Raw genomic sequence first — 27,095 nt, forward strand, 5'->3', positions numbered from 1 at the left:
GCAGGCTGCAGCCTAACCACTACAAAGTCAGGGAAAAAAACCACTCAAACCACTAAAAAGTGAGAAAATGGCAGAGTTTAGGCAGCCTGTTCAACTCTGTCTGATCATATATTTTTTACTTTTTATGTAGCTGCTGTCTGAAAGGTCATTCTTTTATGTGAGTTAAACATTGTGTCTGCTACAGTTCTTTTTCTAAACTATTTTTGTTTAAATTTTCTTTTTAAAAAAGTGAGGTTAGAATGAGCACAAATCTGAGCGTGGGTTTGTTTTATTTTTTATTTTTTTTAATAATACCAAAAAAACCCAAGGCCTCAAACTGAGAAGTGTCTCCAGCTTCAGGAACAGATAGTGCTTTCTGACATTTCTATAAAGGTGAGACCCTGCTCACTCCTGCACTGTAAGGAAGGAGAAGTGGGGACTCTTAGAGCTTTCCTGCAGAGACCAAATGCAGCCAGCTATGATATGCTTGTCCATGGACAATTGCAAAATGCTACTGATATGTACTGTACCATGTTGGTGTACAGAAAATTTGTTTTCCTTCTTCCCCAGTGATGGAGTTATGAAAAATAAGTCACAGTATCATTAGAATTGCTTTATACTAGAATATATATATACACATAAAAATATATTGTCTGCAATTTATCTTTATATAGCAAAACTGACAAAATATTTTGGCTAGGCTAAAGGGAGAGCAAGCAGACTTTATTAAAAAAGTAAGCAATCTATTAAGAAGTAAATGAACAGATTCTGTTAGACAGAAAATCCAGTGAGATTCACTGGCACTTTAAACAAATGTGAATTAATTGCTTAATAAATGTTTGGAGCAGTAAAGATAGTCAAAATGAAGATGTGTTTTGCGCTCACAAATTTCATCAATTATTGCCATTTCTACATGAAATATGAACTTGTTTTCATGGGATAGAATATTGTGCCAGGAAATACTAGGTACAGATTCAGTTTGTGTAAGAAATGCCCCATCCCCAGAATTGTTCAAGGGCAGGTTGAATGGGGCTTGATGCAACCTGATATAATCTTCGCTGTCCATTGAGGGAAAGTAGAATGTAGAAAATAGCAGGCTCCAGCACGGTGTGGATGGATGGAGGCAGAGATCTCTGAAGTTTGCTCTTGGGGAAAGAGTTTTATTGGGGGTGCAGGAGGGTCCTGCCTCGTGCTCCCAGGCGCAGCACGTGGCCGGGCCTGAGAGGGTGGGGAAGGGGAGAGACAAAAGGAGGGTCTAGGAGAGGGGGAGCTCCAGGAGGGGAGGAAGTTCCAGGAGAGCGCGTGGCCCCTCAAAGCCTCCTTATAAAGGGGCTTCAAGGTGGGTTGGAATAAGGCATGGGCCAATGGGGTTACAGACACTTGATATTTTAAGGGAGGGATAGAGGTGTGGGGTGAACCATACATATTTTGGGGGGTGGGATGGAACAATCCATTTCACCCCAGGACCCATCCAAAGGCAGGGGTGTCATCCGGCCAGCTGGGAGAACTGTTCTCATCCTGATGTATTATTTATGAACAATCATATTTATCTATCACCCGCAACAGTAGAACTAGATGGTTTTAAAGGTCCATTGCAACCCAAGACATTATATGATTTCTGATTTCTATGGTAAGATTTTAGACTTATTGTTGAATTATTTTTGTGTAAGCCCCCACTAGGAGACAGACTGTATTTTGCTCATTTTACATAACAATTACTATGCCCCCATGACTCCTCTTTATGACTGTGGTTCCAATCTTGATTCTACAGCTGCTCACTCCAATTCTATCCTCAGTAGTATTCAATACTTTTCCCCATCTAGTATGATTGCGCCTCTCGTATAGCAGAGATTACTTGATAGAGCAGGTTTTACTCAGAGCAAATTACAAAGCCCATTTTTTGCAAACCTTGTCTGACTGCAAGTTTCTGGCTAGCCTTGTTCCACAGAAATGGCAATTTCAGCTTATGGAATTACAAAGCAGCCAACTAAGTGAATCCTCTGTGCTTTCTTCTGTGACCACATAAGTACTCAAGTGCTTTTCTCTGTGCACCAGTGATCATTATTCCAGCAAAAGCAACCCGTGGCTTTCTCAGAATAGATAAGGACCTTTACAAAGAGACTGAGGTTTTAATATTTATTTTGCACATGTGCATACACATGCAAATGTGGCTCACACATCATTTTTAATGAAAACACTCGGGCAAGATAGGCTTTAAAGTTAGAGCAAAAGCACCGTTCTACTGTTCCTTGACTGAATACTGTCAACCCAATTAATACCCTGATAACATCAGTGATGCCAGCTGAATGCCACTGCCAGAGGGCAATTTCTAGCTTATTTCTGTAAAGTATTTATCTAGAGATAATTAGATATTAACCTGATATATTTTACTTGCTGTTGCAATACAAATTGACCTGGCATTGAACCATATATTACAACTGTTCCAATTGTACTAGGAGCATTCAAACCAACTGTAAAAAATTCCCTGTAATAAGAATTGAGAAACTTACTTTCTCATGGCAACTGTCCTGTAGCTTTTTGTTTTAAAAACAGGTTTTAATTTTAATGTGAAATTGAATGTTCATAGTAATATGAAAGATAAATTCTTATAAATATAAATTCTTACAAATATAAGTTAGTATGGCAAGGTGGGGATCAGCCTCTTTTCCCAGGTAAGGAGCAACAGAACAAAGAGAAATGACCTCAAGTTGTGCCAGGGCAGTTTCAGGTTGGATATGAGGAAAAAATTTTTCACTGGAAGGGTTCAAGCATTGGAACAGGGTGCCCAGGAAAGTGGTGCAGTAACCATCCCTGAAGGTGTTAAAAAAATGAGTAGATGTAGCACTACATGATATGGTTTAGTGGGCATGGTGGCATTTAGTTGAAGACTGGACATTTTTATCTTTGAGGTCTTTTCAAACCTTAATGATTCTGTGATTCTCTTTTTCTTGATGTACATGACAAATAGAATACATAAGAAGTTATAAAGTTGTAAAAGGAGTTAGAAGAAAAGTTCAACTTTAGCTGTTCCTAAAGAGAGGCAAGAGAGACTTCTGATATCTGGCCAGAGACTGTGAGGACAAGCACAAACCCTATAGAAAGGTTTACCTCTGAGGTCCCAAGGAGTATCCAGGTAGATCCAATCTATCTTTTTCTTTCTTATCCAGGAGAAAGTCCATGGTTATTAAATCAAATAACGTACAGTTTATTTTTTCTTTGATAAGCCAATTATCTCACTAGACAATGTGACACCTTTTGTGTGTGACCATCTGACTGAAAACTTCTTGCCCAAGGAAGGGAACACTTTTTTCCCCCCATCTCCTTAAGTCATTATGTGCACAGGTTTCAATGAAATTGTTTTCACTGCTGGATCTTGCATATCTGATCATGCCCCATGGAAAGAAATGTGATAGGAACATCTGAACAAGATATTTTAAGACCTAGCTTATTGCTTATTCTTGATTGAAACCAAACATTACCCAGCCACTTCTGAATGGCAACAGAATTCTGAAGTGATGAGTCCACAAAGTCTTCCTTCAAGCTGTGCACCCCACTTGAAAAAATTACCAAATGCACCTGCCGATAGGGCTGAGAGTGATTCAGGTGCCTTGGATGGGTGTCAACAAGTTTCTCTTAAGGTATTTTACATTTGCAAGTTTCTAGGTTACTGGTTAAAGCAATCTGTGACTTCTCCCTGTAAAAGGGTTTGTTCTGTTGATATTCTTCAGGTGTGCCTGTAACATATTTTTTTAATCTCTTCTTATAATATTATTCCTTTATGTTTTTATAATTTTTTCTAAAGGCCTCTTAAAAATGAGAATATGACTCAAGAATCTCATAGAAATTTTAGAAAAAAATGTCTAAATGTTTTTCTAAACTCTTGTACTTTCTACTAAAAATGTAGTACATATTTATCATTATGATGATAATGTGTAAATATGTATCAAAGGAAAACACCAGGGAGCCAAAGCCAATATGACAAATAATGTCTTTTACTTGTTCCTCTTTACAAACAGATATTCAAGAGTTCTATGAAGTGACACTGCTAAATTCCCAGAAAAGCTATGAGCAAAAAATAGAAGAAGCAAATCAAGTTGCAGAGAAATGGGAGAAGACGACATCTGCTACAGACCATGAAAATCTGCAGAAAAAAAAGGAGGTAATTTAACAGATTAAGAATTAAAATATATGTATTGAGTGAGAAAAGCCATGCAATGGTGTATAAGATTGAAAGGATGGGTTAATTAAAGCATTAGGTTAGGGTGTGGGATATATATATATACATATAGTGTTATCCCTCTGATCTTGATTATGTCGCAAACTTCTTTATCCTTTCTATTGCAATCTGTCAAAGGGAAAGTAGAAAACGTTTGTTTTCTCATCCTTGATGTACTTTATCTGATACTTGGTGTCTGTGATTACCCCCCAAAAGAGAATATATGTTTTCTACTTGCTGATAACCACTGAGGTTATTAATAGTCCAGTGATTACAGTCTGCGTAAAAAATTTAATAGGACTTTTCACATTTCTGTGACTGACATTGGGCCGAACATTTCCACATTCCATGTTCACAGAGATCAACCAAAATAGTCTCTGCATGAGCAACAGATACATAGAAGGTTGCACACCTTTGCTCTTCTCCTGTAGCCAATGCAAGCATTCAAATCCTTTTTCACTCCCAACTCTAATCTGCTTTTGCCAGCCTCCAGATTATTATTAACTATATTAGCAATCTAAACTACTTGCCTCCACCCACATTTGTGCTTCAAAGATGAAAATAAACCCCACAGAAGAAAGCAATGCATTGCTCTGTTCTTAAACAGTGAAACAGAAATAGGGTGGGCATGGAGCGCAAACTGCAAATCTCCAGACCAGAATCAGAGAAGTGTATAAATATTTTCATTGTTGTCATGGTAAGTAAGGCATTTCAAGTTTTAAAAGTTGTTAGCAAGAAATTTCCCACAGGCATAACTATTTTTAAGAGCTTTCCTCCTTTTTAACAATGTAAAACTCAGATAGAAATTGTAGTTCTACATGACATTTTAGATGTGATTCTTCAAAAAGATAAATCAGAATTGAAGGTGGCTAGAACAAAACTCTCAGAAGAAATGAAGAAATTTATTGTAAAAATTAATTAGCAAAAGAAACTTGCAGAATTAATGAGAACAAGCGTTCTGGTTTTGAGTGAAATCAGAACAAATGAGTCTTAACACTAATATCGGATATATCCCATAAATGATTTAACATTTGACTCTCAGTTTGAAGGCACAGACAGCTAATATCTGTCTTTTTTTTTTTTTTAAGCACAAATCTTTATGCTTTAAAATGGTGAAAGTGTGTTCCTGTTATCTTTTGGTGCATCTGACAAAGACAGCGGACAGACTCTCTTTTTATTCCAGTCTCATCGAAGTATTTGACCCTCAACCTCTTCTTCCTTAAGAAGAAGAGAGGTGTGCTGCTGGTCCTATACAGGGGAATTTGAACTCTAAATTCTATGCTGAAGATAATAGATACAGGGCCAACTCCAAACTTTTCTCATTATATGAAAAAATGTTCTGATTGAAAGGAAAACAATAGAAAACCATAGCATATCCTGGAATAGCCTTTCTAAGGCAGGGTACTGGCAGTCAGAGTCCAGGGTGCCATATTCAAATTTGCTGTCTTTCCATAAATTTCATCAGGGTAATGGAAGAACAATTTTATATATATATATATATATATATTTATTTATTTTTATATATGTATGTGTATATATATAACCAAAATATACGTTTATACATATATAAAAATATATATGTATATACACACGCATATATATAATCATATATATTTTATGGGTCAATTGCAGGCAGAAGAGACTGGAAGTGTAGGTTTTTGGTTTTTTCCTTATGACAGCCCAACATACTATCAGCAGTTCTGAGTCAGAACTGATTCTTGCAAGCTGGATGTACAAGCTGTTGTACAAATCCAAGATAGCCTTTTGCTTTCTATGAAAAATTACCATATGAAAATGTAATCAAATAATCCAATATATCACATCAACTTTTATTCATGGTCCATCCCTCATGGGAAATGATTGTTTTGTACTTCCTTTTCCATCCTCAGTTACGTGTCCCAAAGTTGGAAAGAAAAAGTTTCCCTTCTTTCATAGAATCGTAGACTTATGGAATGGCTTTTGTTGGAAGGGACCTTAAAGATCATCTAATCCTGTGGGCAGGGATGCCTTCCACTGGAGCAGGTTGCTCAGAGCTCCATCCAACTTGAACGCTTCTAGGGATGGGGCAACCACAACTTCTCTGGGCAACATGTGCCAGTGCCTCTGCCCCCTCACACTAAAGAATTTCTTCCATATATCTAATCTAAACCTCCCATTTTTCAGTTTAAAGCAATTCCATTGTCTTATCACTACATGTCCTTGTCAAAAGTCTCTCTGCAGCTTTCTGGTAGGCTCCTTTCAGATACTGGAAGGCTGCAGTTACATCACTCCCAAGCCTTCTGTTCTCCACACTGAACAATCTCGATTCTTTTAGCTTTCCTCATAGGAGATGTGTTTCATCTCTCTGAGGTTCTTTGTGACCTCCTCTGGATCTGCTCTAGCAGGTCAATGTCCTTGCTGTGCTGAGGACCCCAGAGCTGGATGCAGCACTCTAAGCCCAAGGATTATCAGAAAGTCCAGACGTCATCCTCCTTTCATGTCTTCCACTGAAAACCTTCCTTGGCTGTCTGTATGCAATTTTTTCAATATAAATTGGTTCTTTTTCTGTCTTAATTATTGATAAAAAGAAAGAAGCTTTAGTGTCCAGCACAGGTGCTCTGTGAGCCCTCCTTTGTATTTATGTACTTGCTTTTCTGAAAATATAGATTTTTAGATAAAAGGTGTTTGGTCGTTTGCAATACTGTACAAATTTGCCATCTTGCACCTGTGATTACCATAGTGGTTTTTAGCAAACTGGTGCTAGATCTCACATCATACTGGAGCTGGATCTTCATCTCTTTAAATAGATGTGAAAGGATCATGACCATCCTATAATCTCCTATCATTCTCAGAGAGTGCCTGAGAAGAGAGATGTCTCCCAGACTCAGCTCAGAGACTGTAATTTTGAATGGCCTTTGTAAAAGCAAGTGAAAAGTCAGTGGAATGTATTTTAGTGGGTTTTTTTGGTTTTTTTTTTTTGTTTTTTTTTCCACTTGCATGCTTCTAGCTATATTCTGTGCTATTTAGGTTTTAATCCTGAAGGATATCCTAGTACACATGAAATGGATAAATGTTTAGGTATGGCCTATGTATTTAAACACCACATCCTTGCTTTTCACTTCATCATTAACAGCTTTGTTGGCCGTCAGAGTAAACAGTGACTTCAAAGTTTGCAGATGAAAAATGCAGTATTTCTTGTCATCACAATTATTATTGCATTTTGCCTTCTATAGAGACTAAATATATGTGTCAATGTATCTGGCAGAGCTGTAAATATCATAGACCAAAATAATTCAAGTGGGTGGGTGTTAATGAAAAGGAAGAAAGAAGGACCCATATGAATGTGGTTTTGGTGTGAATTTATCCATGTTGCTTTCCCTCCTGTAAATAAAGCTTAAGTTGGTGGATAGTTTCAGAATCAATAAAACAGTTTTTAGGCCATGTTCAGATTCACTAGAAATGTTTATTTGGTTCTTTTTGCAAAGGCTTTTTTTTGTTTTATATATTCAGATAGAAAGCAGGGAATGTAACATATTGGGCACTAAATGAAAGTCCAGCACATTCATTATGATGTAGGAACTCTAGAACATAACTCTTGAGAGGACCTAAATTACCCCTGTTGTCCATTCTCTTGCTCTGGGGCAGATCAACCGCATTTGAGATATTCCTGACATGTTTACCTACTCTGTTCTATAAAACCTCCCACAGTAGAGAGTCAACTATTTCGGTAGGTAACTTATTTCCTCACTGATGGAAGGTCTTTCCTGATGACAGACAAACTGGAGTTTCTCTAAGGAGAATTAGAGCCCATTATATTTCGTTCAAATAGCAGAAGACATGGATAAAGTTTTATTCAGTCCTGTTCCAGAAAGCACTTAAACACATCACAGAATCATGCAGCACCGCAGAATGGTTTGGGTTAGAAGGGACCTTAAAAATCATCTAGTGCCAGCTCCCCCTGCCATAGGCAGGGATATGTTCCAGTAGACCAGGTTTCTAAAGCCACCTCCAAATTCACATTGAATACTCTAAGGGATGCGGCAACCACAGCTTTCCTGGGTTCCAGTATCTCACCATCCTCATAGTGAAGAACTTCCTCATAATATTCAATCTAAACCTAATATCTCTCAATGTAAAGTCATGACCCCTTGTCCTATCACTACATGTTTTTGTAAATAGACCCTCTCCATATTTATTGTAGCCCCCTTTAAGTACTGAAAGTCCTCAATGAGGTCTCTCTGGAACTTTCTCTTCTCCAGGCTATACAACTCAACTCTCTCAACCTCCTTTTCATAGGAGAGGTACTCCAGCCCTCTGATTGTTTTCTTGGCCTCTTCTGGACCTGCTCCTACAGATCCACATCCTTCTCATGACAGGGATCCCAGAGCTCAGTGCCCTACATGCCCCTATAACAACAAATGCTAGGTTGTAATGAAAAATCTTGTCTTTTGGGATAGCAAATATTTAGTTGTCTTAGACTCTTCTCAAAGGAGCTATACTTAGAGGTGTGAAATATTTTAGTTTCTAAAACAAAAATCCTTGAGGCACTATGAAAAGCAATTAGTGTTGATATCTCAGGCACTATATCTCCAACTATATTAAAAAAAAATCTGGAGACTACTTTGCAAGATTTATGTTTTAATGAAAATACTAACTCAGGATTTGGGAGCAGCAGGTTTTAGTTTCTTACTGGTCTGTGTACTTCCTGAAGGACTGTATGTGAAGTCTGAGAAGAGAACTTAAGAATTAAATAATGGAAGGGAACTGGGAATTACAGTGTCTGAGGTATCTCACTGTATGGAGATGTGAGTTACAACCATCTATGGGGCACTGCCTGGGCAGAAACAGTTGTTCAGGACTGATGTCCACAAAACACAGCATAGACCTGTAAACTAGTAAGTAATGAATTCCAAATATGGGGCAAGGTGTCATGCCCTTAAAATATGCCTCATCAAGATGTTGGTACCTTATCCTGATTAAGGTCCAGAATCATGATCTCTATTCTGTAAATAAGACCATAGCTAGAGCTCTCTCATAACACAGGTGTAAAGGTGCTGTTGGTACATTTTTCCTTATGAAGAAGCTATTTGGTAAGGATTTTTCTGAGGATGTGGAAATCCATGTACAGCTCCTTTCTTGACCAGAGAGGAGCTGATAGTACTTCTCTTCTCACCCATAAGAGTGTACTAAGAATTGTGCTGGCAGATATTATTTATCTTTTTCTTGTTGGGATGTTACCTGTTTGTGTGGAATAATTAAATATTTATTGGGACAGAGTACTGACACATGGCTTTGTAACTTAGAGTTTATAGCTATTACTGTTCTGACAAGTATTAAGGTCTAGGCTGTTTCGTCTTTTGCATACCTAAGGGTGGAATGCTCCCTCCCCAGCAAGTGCACAAACACCAGTGTTGAAAAGTCATAAATGCAAAGCCCTTCTCCCTGTTTTCTCTTCACTCTTTTCCACCTCCCCATTGTCACCATACTTCTATTTAAATCTGGAAGGGGGAGGATTTAACAGAAAAAATTAAGAACTCCAAATGCCCACTATGTCCCAGGGAGCAGTATGTTCATTCCTCTTAAACTGCATTTAGGAAATGTGGGATGTTGCATTCAGTAGGAGGGTTGGTGACACAAAGGGGAGGAAGTGTAGCTGGAGTTCACCTAAATGAGCAGGTTGTGAAGGTATGACAGAGACATGGAGTTTGTGGATACTGACAGTGCTTAGACGTTGAGCTAATTGGTATGGTCCAGATAAGCTCATTTTGGGAACAAACAAATGCCAGGCACCTACCTAGGAAACATGGCTGTGTAGATGTGACACTACAAACATAATGTGCCTCCAGAATTTCTGAGGATCTTGAATGCTTTTAAGCTGAATCATTGCAAGTTGCAGTAATAAAGCATCTACATTGGCTTAAACTTAGCAATAGTTATCTGTCCATGTAGCCTGGTGCCTGGCTTCCTGTGGGGGCCAGGAGAAGATGCTCAGAAAAGAGTTTGAAAAGACTAAGCCTTATATTGGGTGCTCTAGCTGTTTTGCAAGTCTAATCTGAATTTGTTTGAACTAGAAGTACAGAAAGTGTTCAGTGCTTGGAAATTCAGCCTTACCTTATTTTATAAACATTCAGCGTGGTATTCACCGCAGCTGACTGGGGATGTGCCCAATCTGCTGCTGGAAATCATGAAGACAGGATTTGTTTATAATTTCACCTCTGCCAAAGAGCCTCATTACTTCTTTGGACCAAGGTTTATAAGACTAGCATTCACAGCTTGAAAGCATTTTCTTGAAATTATGGCTCTTAAATTGTCCCTGTTGGAAAAAGAAGACATTTCTTTTCACCCCTAGAAATTGTGAGATAGGGATTGAGCTGAATGTGGTTTAAATTCAGGTCTTTCAATGCTTCAAGAAGTGCCTTCTCCCTTCCCAGTTCCAAGTGAATCTGGGGAAAGGTATCCTCCATCTCTGCTGTCTCTGCAGCAGTATTAGTGGGTTCCTGCAGCCTGAGAGTGAGTATGCAGGTCTGAGTCCAGCTCCTCAGCTTATGGTCACTTGCCTGGAAAAAAGCTTTCTTCCTGGGCAGGACTCTCTGCATTGCAGTAAGCAGTCAGTAGCTAAAGGATGCCTTTTGCTCAAGCATTGTCTAGATAGGTACAATTGAAACCCTGAGATATTTAGAAAATATAATAATGAAGAACAAAAATATTACCTAGATGGAGGAATTAATCTGATAAAACAAAAATGGAGTTGCTCTTTAGTATGACAATAGAAACACTGCTTGAAACTGCAGGCTTGCACTTAGCTCCATGCACTCATTAAAAGACATAAATTTACCCTTGTTTTAACCACTGTAGTCTTTAATTTGATCTTCAGTGTTGCTTATTTCTGGTCAGCAGTGTTTTGCCCTTTATCTAGATAGAAAGAGGTGAAGGAAAAGAACACTCTGCTGTTGCACTTACATATAAATCTGGCAACTGAAGGTCTGCCAGTTCCTGTATCATTGCATGAAAAGACTATTTACTTATAGGGCATGTGATGCAGGTACTTCTGCCATATTGAATGATAATCATTTGTAGTTGCTGTGCAAGTTTGATCATCACACCCTGATCTCATGTGCACAATCATCATTCAGCACAATGTGGGATCATTGCTTTAACATGGTCCCCAAAGATTCCAGTTCATCATTTAATTCCTGTTGTTTCATGCATTTCTTATGTTGAGAGGCTTGATTTGCAAATATATTTAATTGTGTCATGCAAAATGAATCTTCTTATATCTGTTTGCTTCAGGAGTGCCTACTATCCCTGTACCCAGCTATTATAAACACTGTAATTACTTCTCTGTCCTCTAAGTGCTGGCTTGTTAAAAGTTCCAGTAGTAAAACCCTTACTTAAAAATCTTCTGCCTGAAGCAATTAGCAAACCGTTAATCTGTTTCACACTAACAGCTTGTCTAAAAAACATGAAACTTCATCCCCTTCTACGTGTGCCTATGAAAATTCAGTCTGTTCTCTGGAATTTTGTTTGTTTTCTTTGTTTGCAACTGGGTACAGCTTAATTTGTATGGCTTGATTTACTCCCAGGAGCCACATTTGATTCTGTTTAAGTGATTATACTTAATATGCAAGAGTCATTAGGTATGATCAACCATAATGTTTTATTAGAAGGGTTCAAAACATTGAGTTTTATGCATCTGTTTCTTCACTAGATTCAGCACTATAGTATAAATTTATCTGATCAAATGCAATTTGTGTCTGTGGGTTGATTTTGTGCTGGAGTAAATTCCCAAGTAATTCTATTTGGCACTAGGTTCTCCTTCAAGACAGCAGCAGTCTTTTTAAGGGGTACAGTATGAGTGACATCTTGGTATGTGTTTTGCTAGTCATGTTCCTTTTGCACCCAAGGATGTGTAACAACCCTAACTAGATAATTATTGAACAACAATGCTAAAGATTAGCTCTGTGTTTATTATTTTTTAATATACAGTAACTTTGTATTTTTTAAATGCACTGTTAATCTTTTCTTTACTTGAAGAGATTATTTTATACACTTTGCTTTTTTTCTTAACTGGGTTTGCTAATGCTTAGCAGTGGGTAACTGCAAAGTCACTGCGTTATTAAAACCCTTATTTATTACTAGCTGCAGCTAAATGCCTTGCCCATACTTGGTATCCATGCTGAGTGTCTATTTATAAATTTGTTATTTGTTCTGTAGCTTGTCAATAACTTGAGTGCCAGAGCGTCTGTTAAATGTCATTTTAGAGGTGTTTCTGAATGTGTTTTAATATGGTCAGGCCAATGTTTCCATTTTAAACAAAGTTGTATCTATCCAAAACTGTGTCATCCTATGGGCAGAAATGCTATTGTGATGCTGAGAGTAGGGCAACATACATATCATGACACTGTGTAAACAGACAATTTCTGTCCCATGGACAAGGCTTGGAACTAGACATCATTCTGCTTTTGCCATCTCCTTGCGTTTGCATAGTTAGACATGCTCATGATGAAAAGTCTTTTCCTTTGTTTCCTCTCACTTTTTCAAAGTGCAGGGGAAAGGGACCTGGGGTTCCTGATTAATGGCAAACTCTACATGTGTCAGCAGTGCCCTGGCAGCCAGGAGAGCCAAGCATGTTCTGGGATGCATCAGGCACAGCATGGCCAGCCGGGCAAGGGAGGGGGGATTGTCCTACTCTGTTCTGCACAGGGGCAGCCTCACTTTGAGTGCACTTTTGGGCACCACAAGATAAGAAAGATATCAAACTATTGGAGAGTGTCCAAAGGAGGTCCTGAGGGGAAGCCGTATGAGGAGTGGCTGAAGGCACTTGGTCTGTTCAGCCTGGAAAAGAGGAAACTGAGGGGAGACCACATTGTAGTCTGCAACTTCCTCAAAGGAGCGGCACTGACCTCTTGTCTCTGGTAACCAGCAATAACACCCAAGGGAATGGCCTGAAGCTGTGTGTGGGAAGGTTTAAGTTGGTTATTAGGAAAAGGTTCTTTACCTCGAGGGTGGATGGGCACTGGAACAGGGTCCCCAGGGAAGTGGTCACTTCAAAGGCTCTAAGCATGACAGAGTTGAAGAAGTGTTTGGACAACACCTTAAGGAGCATGGTGTGACTCTTAGGGCTGTCTTGTGCAGGGCCTGGAGTTGGATTCAATGACTGCTGTGGGTCCCTTCCAACTGAAGATATTTTATGATTCTATGATTTTAGTTTAATATCACAATCATGTTGGTGTGCCCTGCATGAGGGTTTAGAGGACTTGCTGGTTTCATATGTCCTTTTTGACAGGGAGATTTGATTGTTTAGTTCAATAATTGTTTTCTACTGACATTAGTGGGATGGATCTGGGATCTTGATATTAAATTAAACCAGATCAGCATCGGTGAAAGAGTCACATCCTCCACAACAAGTTTATTTGGGTTTATTTTTTTTTCACATTTATATAATATGCCTATCAAACAACCTCCAGGCAGTTTTTTGATCTGTGATTTGTTATTACATCTGCAAAGGATTGGGAGCAGGCCAGAACAGCTGCGAGGGACCAGAAACAATAATTTTCCCCAATGAAAATGTGCCTGAGTATAAACCAGCATACAGAATGAGCCAAACTTTTAATTAAGCTGTGAGTCTCTATTATGATAAGCATTGAGGTCAGACTATTGTGTAAATTCCACTTGTGTGTATCAAGGTCAAAAATGATAGATCTAGTTTGAAAATATCACTTAACAACTCTTGCAATTTTAACATATTTTTTCTAAAATAATTTTCCTAAACCATGATATATTTCAACAAGGGAATACCAGATTAGTCTGAAAAAATTATGAACATAAAAATATCAGGATTTCCCAAGAGGCTTCTTCCACAATCTAGTAGTTCCTCTGAACAGTTTGTGATATAATTTGTTGTTTCTTAATAAGACTCTGGGAAGTTATATTTTAGCTACCTGCAAAAACAAGTACATCAGCTCCTAAAGTAGACTTCTTTTTCTTATAAAGCTGTAAGAGTTCTGTAAAATTGATATTCAGGGACAAATGTACTCTAGTTAAGATTCATTCTAAAAATATTTCAGAACAATTTGTCTCACACATTTATTAACTCTGATTCTTCACCAATCTGAGCAACTAAGCAAGAGAATTCACTGCCCTCCATGTACAAAGGACACAGGTCTCCATAGAGAGGCTTAAGAGTCCATTATATATTTCTGCAGTCTACCAATACTTCTTTATTAAAATGCTTCTTAAATAGCTCCCAAGAATAAAGAATTATATCACCCCAAGACTTCTGGATCACATAAAAGTCATCCTAGGAGTGATTTCTTGGATAGATGAATGTATCTTTTCTCAGTAAGATAAATATATATATGAAAGAGAAAATATCCAGCCCCTTTTGTTTAGGTTTTTTTTTTTATAATCTGGAACAGATGCTTTCAGGTTTTAGCAAGTCATAAATACAATCCCCAGAGTAACAACCTGGTAAATTAAAGGTAAGCTATCAACTTGAAAATATAATTTATCTCCACAGTTGTTTGGGTTTTTTTATAGTACGGTTACAAATACTAGACAAGTATTGAAACATGGGATGTTATGTGTTTTCATCTTGTACATTTTACACATTTGCTTGTCCTTGATCCTCACTCATACCACTTTAATCTGTCACAGGTTATTGTGAAAGCTGCCCCTGGTTTAGAGATGAGACAATTTACTGGTTGTTTGCCTTTATAATTTTTAGCTGGATTGTGAATTAAGCACTTGTCTAGCCCTTTGTGTACTATGAAGGAGTGGATTTCACCCTTTCACTCTCCTCCTTCTTGAAAAAACCCTTTAGGAATGTTTCTTTTTTCTACGTAATCTTGATCCATTTACCTATCCAAATGGACAATCTTTTCATAGAGATCTCTTTCTGAGCGAATTTCTTTAACCATATTTGCCTTGCTGTTGGAAACCTCTGTTAACTTCCATCCTTGCACCACCAACTACCACTTTGTCTTATTCCTAAGGTCGGTCATCTCTCTGCATGTCTACTCCTGTGCCTCACTAACTCTTGACTTCCACATCTGCTTCTTCAGTTCTTCATGACATATTCAGTGAGGAATTTTGGTGGTATTGTCACCCCCAGTGCACAGAAGCTTTTCAGGGAGAGCTGTGTGACTATCTCATTTCATCTTCAAAACTGTGTTTTGTCCTGAAAGAAGAGCTGGTTGCAGTCATAGCAAACATCCCTGCTACAATATTCTCCTCCTCTTAATCAATATTGTCCCACTGTTCTTGCTTCTCCAGTTTCTCTTGTCTTGAAGTGAAAGGGACCCTCATGTATTAACGCAAAAGAGATCTTGTGCTGGGTATTGGTTTATGTCTCTGTGTGGTGCCTATTTGCCCCCCAACCCAAAAAACTAGTTTGACAGATGAGTTCTGAAATGAAATTTTTATTATAGTTCAAATATCTCATGTCTAAAAAATGTCACCTTAGCTGGATCTCACACTTTCATCAACATGCACAGACTTGCACAATACCAGTGGGGAAAAATGATTGAAGCTGCAAATAGATCTCTGTGACTTTGAGTGGATTCAGCATTCTGGCTGCATGTCAGCTGATACGTCTGGTTTCTTGTGCATTTCTGACACAAGGGCAGCCTTGTTGCTCAACAGTTATAGCCCAAATAGTAGTGTTCAGTTCATTGCTCTAGTTGTATAACATTTCTTCTCTGGAAGGACAAACCAAAGTGATGACATTTTCCCAGGTCCTCCAGCTCTTTCCAGAAGTGTAGAAGTGTAGAGCCTACCTGGTTTTCAGAAATGCTGTGCCCTCTCACTGTGTGTGTATGTTGTGTGTGTGTATATATATATATATATATGCTTTAGTTCAGCACATCCAAGTAGTCATGGTGTCTCTTTCTGAGAAGAGGTAAGTCAAACAGCTCTTGTGCAAGCTGGAAAAAAAATGGAATTAGCAGTAACAGACATAGTGGATTTTAAATCCATTTTCTAAGAAGGCAACTTTTGAAACTCTGGTGTAAACAAAGCAATGGTAACTTTTAAATTATTGTTGTTTTAATGAACCACTAAAACAAGTTTAATCTGCATGAATTTGTTAATTACCATAAGAAGGAGTGAAAGGATCCCTTGAGAGATTTCAGGTCAGTCATTACACCAAGCTGGTGTTGTCTCTCACACATTTCTTGATGTTGTGGCGGTTTGTAGAAAAGCAGAGGTAACAAAGTTGACAACTCTGTGTCGTCCTAAGCAGTAGAAAGATTCATGACAGATATATGCCTTTACTTATGTAATCAGTATTATTTTTTTGAGATATCTTGTACTTTTTTGGACAGAAAATACTCCCGGCACAGGTATCTTTGCTAGGTCAGCAGCAAGCCTGTAATTAGATGTTTGAGTATTCAGGATGCTGAATACATTATGGCCTAAAACAGTACATCTTCTGCAGTCATAGGTGTATTTATTAATGCTGCTTCTTAAATCAATATCAATTTATTTATTGGATTCCTTGTTTTTTTTCCCCTTCTAGGGAATGTGCCTGATATACACAGATATCTTTGCATTCATGGTGAACAGTTCTGTTACTTTTGAGGTTTAGAATCATTGTATATTACTCTTGGGTTGCAGTTTGTGATCATCTTACCCTTGGACAAGGACCAAACCCCTCCTTGTATTGGTGCTCTGTTCTATGGATAGTCATCACACACAGAGGGGAATACTGATCTGGCATCCTTGTTCAATGCTGAACAGAAAGGAGTGCTCAAGTTGTAATGATCTTGGAAAACCAGTCTTTGTGCCCGGCTTCACAGGGCTTTGTTTCAGCTCAGCCAAAAGAAAATGAGGGCTTGGATTGCCTTTGTGAAGTGGCATCAGGATGCTGGTCACAGATATTCAAAAGAATATTCTTAGTTAGCTATAGTTAAGAAAACAGATGTGGGGATGTTTCCAAATAATGAACATTGCTGATTATAGCAAGCTATTTTTCTTAATAGTAGAAACTACATTTTTGCCCACAGCGTTTAAAAGTGCAATATTAGAATCTACTATATTTTTTAGGGCCACCTCTAATGACCCTTGTTTGACTAAATACTGCACAGAAACGTGTTAAGAAGGTGATCTTGCTTAGCTTCAACTTTGTTATAAGCTAGTGAAAAGTGGTATTAACCACATGGTGGTAATAATGCAATAGATAGTCAAGATGGGGGTTGCTGTTGTGGATTAACCTGTCAGGTAGCTAAACATCACATGAGCCCCTTCCTCACTCACCCCTTCTCAGTGGGGTGGAGGAAAGAATCGGGGGGAAAAAAAAGTAAAACTTGAGATTTTAGACAAGACTTTTTGACAGAGCAGAAATGGAAAGGAAAATTGTAATAACAACAATAAGAAAGATTTTGAATATATAAAACAGGTTAAACCTTCCAACTACTGACCAGTGAGCAGCTAGTGCCTGAGCAGTGACCTGTGGCCAACTTTCTCCCTGGCTTGCATACTAAGCATGATGCCATATGGTATGGAATATCCTTTGGAACATTTGCGCTCTGCTGTCCTGGCTGTCTCCTCCCAGGTTCCTGTACTCCTTCAGCCTTCTCACTGGTGGGCTGGTGTGAGAAAAGTCCTTAACTTAGTGTAAACACTGCTTAGCAACAACTAAAACATCAGTGTCTTGTCAACTTTATTCTCATCCTAAATCCACAACACAGCCCTGTACCAGCTTCTATGAAGAAAATTAACTCTATGCCAGCTGAAACCAGGACAGCAAAATATACAGAATAGTACACAGAGCTGTATTATGTTTGCTTTAACAAGCATCCAAGTTGTTATAAGGTTTCTGAATAAAACCAGAATTGTAATTTGAGCCCCTGCTAATGAGGTTGTACAGTAATGGCCATAAAGGTGATTTGCTTTGTGTTTCAAGCAAATATTCATCAACAGTGAAAGTATTTTCAAATTTTTCTTCTGACATTCTTCCAAGTTTGTGTGTACATCTCTACCCAAACCAGCCTCCTTGACGTCAGATACATCTCAGCAAAAGGAGAAAGTCTTGCCTAAGCTGCGTGGACACATTGCAAATACAGAGTGGCAGACAGCTTTAGCATGAGCTGTTGCAGTCAGACAGTTTTTAGACTGGATTTATTACCTCATCCAGGGTTTCTCTTCTGATAGTGTTCAGATCTGGACCTTGGTCTCAGTGAGCTGTGACAAGGGCACTGTTCCTCAGGTCAGCCCAAGCTGGTACCTCTGAAGGATTCCTGGTTCAGGATCCATATGGACTGTGCAAGGTAGTAGCATGGAAGGGGCATTACACAGACTAGGAGGCTTCCTCCCTGAAACTCTTGGCATTGCCTGGTACCTAAGCATCTGCACCTTTTCTTGGTGTCAACTGCAGTTGACAATGAAATTTATTTAATTAAGTCTCAGTAGCCCTTATGCTTTTCTGCTCATAGAAGCCCAAACCCCTGTACAGTCCATAATTTTTTAATAACCTTGGTAAATGGCTAATGTTAATAGTTCTTGGATCCTCATATAAAATAGAGGTTTCTGCCATCTCTCCATTAGGCAATGAAAGATTCTTTTTCACCACTGAGGTTGTGACAGTTGTCACAAAGGAAATTGTCAAGCACGGAGTGCAACGTTCTGCAAAATATTTGGGGAATGTTGTTTTCCCTTTTACTTCACTTTGTTGTCTGATTATCAGCTCAGGGAGTGTGATGCTCTAATCTGCAGATTAATGACCTGATTCATTCTACTTAAATTACCTTTTGGGTCCTTTCCCTTTGATATGTATTGGTGTGAAGCACTTTGTAATGCTTTGTAGGAGAGAAGCTGGATGAAGAGATATGGCACAATGTTTTGCCAAAGGTTTTGTTTAGCTGCAGTCTTTTTGCATGTCAGCACGAGTATATATGATTATGGAGCTCTGCAGCCACGACTTAGCAAGGCAGCTTGCCACTGTAATGACAACCACTGTTTATTTCCCCTCCCTATGGCTCTGGCTAAAACAAGATTTAGGAAGCTTCTAGCAAAACTATCTTGAAAAGTAAAAGTCATTACAATATTCTTCAAGGCTTTGATTTTGTATTTTTGTTGATGGTTTGAGGTTCTTTTTTTCTTTTAATTAATGCAGGCTTTATATTCTTGTATTAGTGTAAAACACCTCTGGTTATCCAAAATACCACTTTCTGATACATCAGTCCTGCTCTCAAAATGGAACTGGTTTTATTACTGATATTGAGTAGACTGACTTAATTTCACCATTTCTGGCAAAAAAAGACACAAAATTTAATCTCAAGTGAAATGTGGATAGTTTCCTCCTCTGTAATTTCTCTGGAGGTGTAAATAGGAAGAATCTGTGTGGGCCAGTGGAGGAGACAAGAGATTGGTTTCTATTCTTGGATTTGCTATGGACCTGCAGCACATCACGAGATAAATCAGAATTCACTTTATCTGAGTGACTCCTTATTTAAGCATATTTCCTGCAAGGTTATCATGCAGTACATAGTACTTTTAGGTTTTTCTCCTGTTTTGAGCTAGAATCACAGAAGGGTTTGGGTTGGAAGGGACCTTAAAAATCCTCTAGTTCCAACCCCCTGCCCTGGACAGGGACAGCTTCCAGTAGACTGGGCTACAAAGTCCCATCCAACCTGGCCACCAATACTTCTATGGATGGAGCATTTGCAGCTTCTCTGGGCAACTTGTTCCAGTGCCTCACCAGTCTCTTGGTAAAGAATTTCTTCTTAGTACCCAACCTAGACTTTTCCTCTTTCAGTTTAAAGTCATTCCCCCTTGTCCCATCACTAGATGCCCTTGTCAAAAGTCCCTCTCCAGCTGTCTGGTGGCCTCTCTATGTACTGGAAGGCTGAAATAAGGGCTAGATCTTGTCCTAAGCACTGTGTGGTAATACACATATGGATTCCTGTTCTCTTGACAACTGAGAGGGATACAGTCTTTTGAAAGCAACCATTCTAACTCTCCTGACCAAAGTAGAGGTATTATAATTAAGAATAAATGAAAAGCTGCTCCCAAAGGCCAAGGCAGCCCACAGGAGACGTTTCCCAAAGTCCTTCTCCATCAAAACCTCTAACCTTACATTCATAAATGCCCTATTATCTCTAATCTGAGGTCAGTCCATGCCAGCTGTATGGAACAATGGTTACTAAGCAGTTCCTCACCTTGCACCTGAATATAATTGATAGCAATTAATACAGTCTCTCTCATTATGACTGTTACAGGGGCCCAGACAGAAATGCAACATCAGCAGTTAGGTAATTGCAATTTAATTGGAAAGAGCCCATTTGCAGGGGTGCAGAGTTGGGAAAGGTCAATGGGCAACAGCAGGCTCTGCTGCAACTGCACAGAAGGAGGGACAAAGGCTGTCCTCTTTATCTCTGTGCCTTCCATCATAGTGCCACTTGACCATACCTTTAAAAGAGTTGATCCAATTCCTTGGAGGCCCTGAGAGTTTAGGAACTAGTTCTGCTTCTGGATAAAAGTGTAGTTAAACTCAGCATGTGCTAGACCAGTGTGTATGAAATGTGGAAACTGCTCTGTAAGATCCTCCTGGCCTGGAGCACACTGCAGTGATTTACTCAACTGTTTTGCATCTCTGCCATTATGTTTGCTGCCTCCAATCTACTGTGTACCTTCCTGAAGAGTCTGATGTTAATTTAATTTATTTCTGGTTTTTAGGGGAAAAAAGCACTAACTGGGGGCTTAGACTTACTCTGTAGGTCTTCTCTTAAGAACTTGACCTTAAGCTATATATCCTAGGGGAAACTACTGGAGTAGTAGTTGAGCCAAAGGGGCTGTACATATCCTTGGGATTTTTGACAGACCCAACACTGAGCCCTGAAATTGGTAGTGGATTTTCTACACTGTGCTAGGAACATCTTTGAAGAAAAATAATATTGATTTCGAGAAGAATTAAATGTGAAAAGCACAATTAAAAAATAGTGTGTTATTATAGCAACCAAAGCAGTTGGCTTTTATTTTCCTTTCCTGGTTGTTAAAAAAAAAAAAATCTACACTGATGCAATAAAAAATGACACAAGAGAATAAATGTATCAAGTTGTTATGGCAACTGAAATATGTAGGTTGGAATTTATGTATCCAGAACTTCTATGTAAGTAAAATAAACATTATCCTTACTAATTAAAATAGCATGCAAAGATTATTTAATTTAAAATCATTAGTCGTGTTTTCCCTTACAATTAATGACTGACTTTTTTTTTTTTTTTTCCTTCTGTTTCCAAGTATTTGCTTCCAGCTGTGGTCTACTTGTATTTTCATGGCAAGATTGCGATTTCACTAATATGAGCTAAAGTGTGGCGGGAGTCCACTGAAGCTAATGAATAAAATCTCAGTGTGAATATGTGCAGGTGGGCACAACTGGAATCACACCATGTGCTTTAGCACGTCATTCTTGCTGCAGGTGACCTTTCTGCTTGCAGGGCCTCTTGCCAGGTGTCATTACCCCATGCTTGAAGGGATCTCCCGGCAACCACAGCTCCCTGTCTTTCTTCTCAGTTTGATACAGTGCACATGTAGCTCCTTCCAGAGCTTGTTTCTGCATACAACCTGCCCTCTTCAGCTGTAGATTTTATTTCCAGGATATTTTATGATAGCGAATTCTAAATGAGCATTCATTAATTATGTTCAGCCTTTTAATTTTTCTAGTCCTTTTCCTCCAGCCTTCATAAGAGTTCAGCAATAGCTTCTGCTTTATTTGAAAGAAATAGATCTTTAATATCCCAAATTATTCTTCAAGTTTTATCTTCTTTATGCCCAGCAAAGTGCAGGCTGATAGCTGAAAGGTAAAAGAATGAGGAGAATGATCTGACTCAGATCCCAGTGAGCTGAGGAAAATGCATTCATTTGTTTAATATTTTAATCTCATTCATTCTCATGTTCAGAGGTGTCTAAATTTGCCCTATGGAGTTTAAAAACACTGCTACCAGGAATGTTTTGGAAAATACTCCATCAGCAATACATAAGTTAATTGTCTCCATTTCTTGCAGGCAGATATCTGCCTGGCATGGAGCTGCAGCTGGAGTGTGTCTTTGCCTGAAAACTGTGACCAGTCTGTTCAATCTGTTTCTTTGACGTTCTTCGTAATGTTCATGCCTCTGAACTGTAAATTATTTATCTCTTCATCCTTTCAGCATAGTTCATCTTTGTGATTTTTTTTATTTGCTAATTTTTTCTCTTTGCCACATTAGATCCTGCCACTGCTATTCAATGTGCCAGGTCTTAGCAGGGGAAACTACTTGAGCAGCAGCCCTCTCAAGGCTTGTATTTGCAGGGGCTCTGGTGGCTGCACAGTGCCCTGCTCCCTTCCCTTCCTACTGTACAAATCATCACATATGGCAGAGTCCAGCATTGTGTGACCTTGGTGACTCTCTGTTGCCTGGGGAAGGAGATGCATGAGTGCCTTGATTTGTCTCCCAGCTCAAAAATAAAGCTCTGCATGAGCTCTTCTCTTTTCTGCCCCTTTACTTCTCCCTCCTGAGACCCCTCCTGTAATACTGCATCCAGATCACAATGTGGGAAAGATGTGGGCTGTTGGAGTGAGTCCAGAGGATGGGGCTGGAGCATCTCTCCTATGAAGTCAGGCTGAAAGAACTGCAGTTTTCAACCTGAAGAAGGGAAGGCTCCTGGGAGACCTTAGAGCACCTTCCAGTACCTAAAAAGAGCTTATAATAAAGATGGGCCTAAACTTTTTTGTGAAGCATGTGGTAGGACAAGGGGTAGTGGTTTTAAACTAAAAGAGTGTAGATTTAGATTTACATATAAGAGGTAAGCTGGGTTTTTTTGGTTTTTTTTTTTTTTGGTTTTTTTTTTTTTGGTTTTTTTTTTTACAGTAAGAGTGGTGAAAGACTGGAACAGGTTTTTTAGAGAAGTGGTGGATGACCCACCCCTAGAATCATTCAAGGTCAGACTGGATGGGACTCTGAGCAAGCTGATCTAGTGGATGGTGTGTCTGCCCGTGGCAGGGGCATTGGAAGAGATGACCTTTAAAGTTCCCTTCCAACCAAACCATTCTATGATTCTATGACTCTATGACAAGTGACACTGGAGACAAAGCCTGGATCAGCAAAATGAGTCCTGTATGTGTCTTCTGGTCAGTCACCAGGTTTGAGTTTGTGGGGCCAAATAACTCCAGCCAGCTTCATCTGAACTCTCTGTCTGGGAGGAGAAAAGCTGGTGCATGAGTTAGTGTCTCCTTCCTGCCTGAATTCCCTGCCTGGAAAGTCAGTTGTCTTGCTGTAGATCAGAGTAACAGTGCAGCTAGATAATTGTGTGATATGGATAGTGAGGGAAATCAGGTCTGTGTGGGTTTTGTATTAGCACAGCAAAAGTGACTACTCCAGTAACTGATGGCTTGGATGAGATCTTTTAGATGAATAGTCAAATATGCATCGGGGACGAGCAAATGCAAAGTTCACCAGTGACATTCTGACATCCAGAAACACACTGAGAGCAAGATTTGCTCTCAGGAGGGTGGAGCAGCATTAAATCAGATCCTGACCTTTCTGAGACACAAGTCCACAGCCAGATAATTGTTCCTGAGCTGTAACACTCTTTAAGGCTGTCATAAAATTTTCTGAAAGGTTGAATCCATATTAGTTAAAGCGAAATAATAAAAATCCCAGGGCAAACTAAATATTATTGTGATATTTATGCTCACTTTCAAATACAATAACTTAAAAAAAATTGAAGCACTTATGATGTGATTTGTACAGTAGAATCCATACTCAAATGTGTGTTTTTCTTCATTCATATTTACTGGTCGTATTGGAAAGACTGGTGCAGAAGGGAATGAAGGACATTCTTGCAGGGCTTAGCCATGAGACTCTATAGTGCTCTATAACATCAGCCTGACTTAAGATAGCTGCAAAGTCTGAGCTAATGCAATGTGATGTGGAACAAACCTTGATGTCATCAAAAAATGAATAAGAAACCCTAACATAGTAATGGAAATAAAATCCTTTCTGACATCTAAATCATTTTTTGACATGAAACTATGCCTTTCTATATGGCCTTAGAAATACTGAATTAGAAAAGAAAGGTCTACTATGTTATTTCTGGATTGAAATTTAGGCCCAGCTGAGTCAAATCAAACTATTTGACTTCATTGGGATTATATTTCTGATTTTAATTTATAGCATGGTCTGCTCTGGGATTGTCTGAGTTTTCTGTGATATTGATGAAAGTCATATCCTGTCAAAAAAAATTGTTGAATGACATTTCTTCCTGTAATAAGGAATATAAGAAGCATAGAATAGGAATAGCAAAACACATAATCTTATGGTCTCTAGGATTATTTCTCTGCATAGTATTGCAGGAAAAATTCATCAAGCCCTCAATGATGCTTTGTCTTCTACAATCTGTCCAAAAGATGCAACTTTTTTTTTCTTTTTTTTTTTCCCCTTTTTTTTTCTTCATTTTTTCTTTTTTTTTCTTTTTTTTTTTCTTTTTCTGTGGTCCACTGATGCTGACAGCACATTTAGGAGAGCTGTCAACTCTGTGTAGGTATGGCAGAAAGGTGCAGAGCTTGGAGGACAGATCACAGGCACAGAAGGGATTTGTGCTGTTGCTGGCACATTGTAGAGGATGAGCTTGACTTGAGTCCAGTTCTAGTTCACTCACAGCTTGACCAGGTTGGCTGTTCCTGGCACAGAGGTGTGCTTTGTTCTTTGCTAGTAGCAGCGTCCTGCTGAGTATCTCAGTTCAGCTAGGGTTGCTTCCTACTCCAGCATAGCTGCTGAATGAGTTAATTTACATCAATGTCCTGTAAAATTGATAATTCCAGCGTATATTATGTTGAAATGTAGATGTTCTAATGATTTTCAAATATGCTTGCTGTAGAAAAGTTAATTAAATACAAGCAGTATCTCTCAGCACTATATGTTTCTGGGATCATTTGGTTATCAGGATGATAGATTTCCTGACAGATATCAGCATCCAAAAGTTAACAAATTTCTGGGTTTTTTTCTTCCTTTCATCTTCTCTTGCAAATCACTTGGGGCAAGCAGGAAATTATTGACAGGCTCTTATGAGCCTGGAGCAGAGCTACCAACTGGTGATCCAAAGTTCCCAAAGACATCGCAGACAGCCTCTGTTTTGAATTTCTCTCACTAAAAGCAGAGATGCGTGTTCCCCAAGGTAGTGGCTGTAGGGGGAAGGTGCATTAGCTCTCTGAGCCCTAAGCAGTTGCACACTGATTTGGGCTCATGGACTGTAGTTCCTCACACTTCCACCCACCCTCTTGGGCCCTGTATAGAGCTGATCAGCCTATTCTAGCCACATCCGCCCTAGAAAATATTCCTTGTGTGTAAATAAAGTCCTGGAAACAATATCTTAGACAATGGAAGGGCAGAATAAAGTTTGCATGTATGTTTCCTGGTTTTTTTTTTTTTTTTTTTTTTTTTTTTTTTTTTTTTTTTTAATATTTTTTTATATTCTCAGTCTTGGGCTTCACCCCAAGAAATAAACATGTGGAAACTATTTGGGATGGTTATAAGTTCCTCCTATTGATATATCCGGTATAAATTCTCGAAATTCTATAAGTTCTATAAGTTCTTATGCTAGACTGGGGAATTTATCCACCATTATTATATGGCTTGGCTGCTGTAGAAACTCATGGAAACCTCACATGCCATAATTGCCTATGAGGGCAGATGCTCCTTCTGTCTGCTTGCTGGCTCAGACATGACCTGCTGCCTGCTGAAAGTGGAATCAGACAGAGTTTTTATTGTCAGTTAATTGTGTCAATTGTGAATTGTCCTGAAAAGCTACCTGCAAGATGTGTTATAAGCACAGAGAAACTTCATTGAGCACTGTTAAAATTAGACAAAATTAGGAAGGTAGGTAATGTGGTTATTATTTTATTAATAAATATTTAAATAATGGTGTGTTTGCACAATTAAAAAGACGTGCTGAAGAGATTATGGTCTAAATAGCATCTGTTAATTATAATCTAAATAGATTAGTGTTAATTATGCACAAAATTAGAAGGTTGCTTTAGGTGTGGTCTTCAAGGTTCATTGTTACTAACCATGTGAGTAACGTTACCAAGTGAAGTTTTGATCTGCCCTTGCAATATTTGCTTGTGAAATCTCTTTTGTTCTCTGACCAGTTTGAAGAGAATAAGGTCATGCTTTCCTCTGTGAAGATAAATTTGTTCCAACTACCAGCCCTCTATGTGCAGGGGTGCAATAAAGAGTCTATAGGTTTGGCAGTAATCGTAGTTCAAGCTTGAAGTAATTATTTCCAGAACCTCCTGCAAGGATGTGTGAGCATGGTGCATGTTGTCCACTGCATTTGTAGTGTGTCGTGGTGGGGCTGCCAGTTCTGCATCCCCTGGTCATGGTTCAGGAATAATGGGGTGTTGCTGAAACACTTCCTTTGCATGGGCAGGCAGCTTTTGGCTATAAAGTATACACATAATTTTAAGCAGGACAGACTTTTTGTTGGCCTCCAAAGGGAGGTTTGTATGTAATCAAGAATAAGAAAAGACTCAAATCCAAGATTGTTAGTTTTTAATAAATCTGTCACAATGCACAGCAAGTATTCTTTCTGTCTCTTGGATTATACAGTCCCATACATTTCATAACACAGAATTAAATATCTCCTGGTGTTCAGATAGATTTCTAACATATGCTTTGTTTAGGTTTGGAAACTATATATTATTTTGCTAATGATTATTGAACCTTAATACACTGGAACAGAGAGATGTTCCAGATTTATTACAATTACTCTTGCTTGAGCTGGTTGAACCTCCCTAATGTTCTTGATTTTCTGTTCTTTACAATGAATTTGTAACCCATTTCCCTAATGCAAACAATGGAAACACTTAATAGCATCTTATGACATTATTTTATGTTCTTTCAAAATATTGGAGCAAACTAATGGTGAAAAATTTGAGAAAAAAACA

The 27,095-nt window shown here is 38.7% G+C and overlaps 1 protein-coding gene across 3 annotated transcripts in view; it reads left to right on the forward strand.

Annotated features, from left to right (window-relative positions):
* The window catches only part of DLG2 (discs large MAGUK scaffold protein 2), a 982,636-nt gene that overhangs the window by 117,358 nt on the left and 838,183 nt on the right, over positions 1-27,095 (forward strand). For all 3 annotated transcript variants that reach the window (XM_085593066.1, XM_031505123.3, XM_085593076.1), the window contains one exon: positions 3,996-4,138. In XM_085593066.1, coding sequence (XP_085449192.1) covers positions 3,996-4,138 — 143 coding nt within the window. The remainder of the gene's footprint in view (positions 1-3,995; positions 4,139-27,095) is intronic.

This window comes from Lonchura striata, chromosome 1, assembly GCF_050655825.1.
Source record: "Lonchura striata isolate lonStrDom1 chromosome 1, ASM5065582v1, whole genome shotgun sequence".
NCBI classification, from domain to species: Eukaryota; Metazoa; Chordata; class Aves; order Passeriformes; family Estrildidae; genus Lonchura; species Lonchura striata.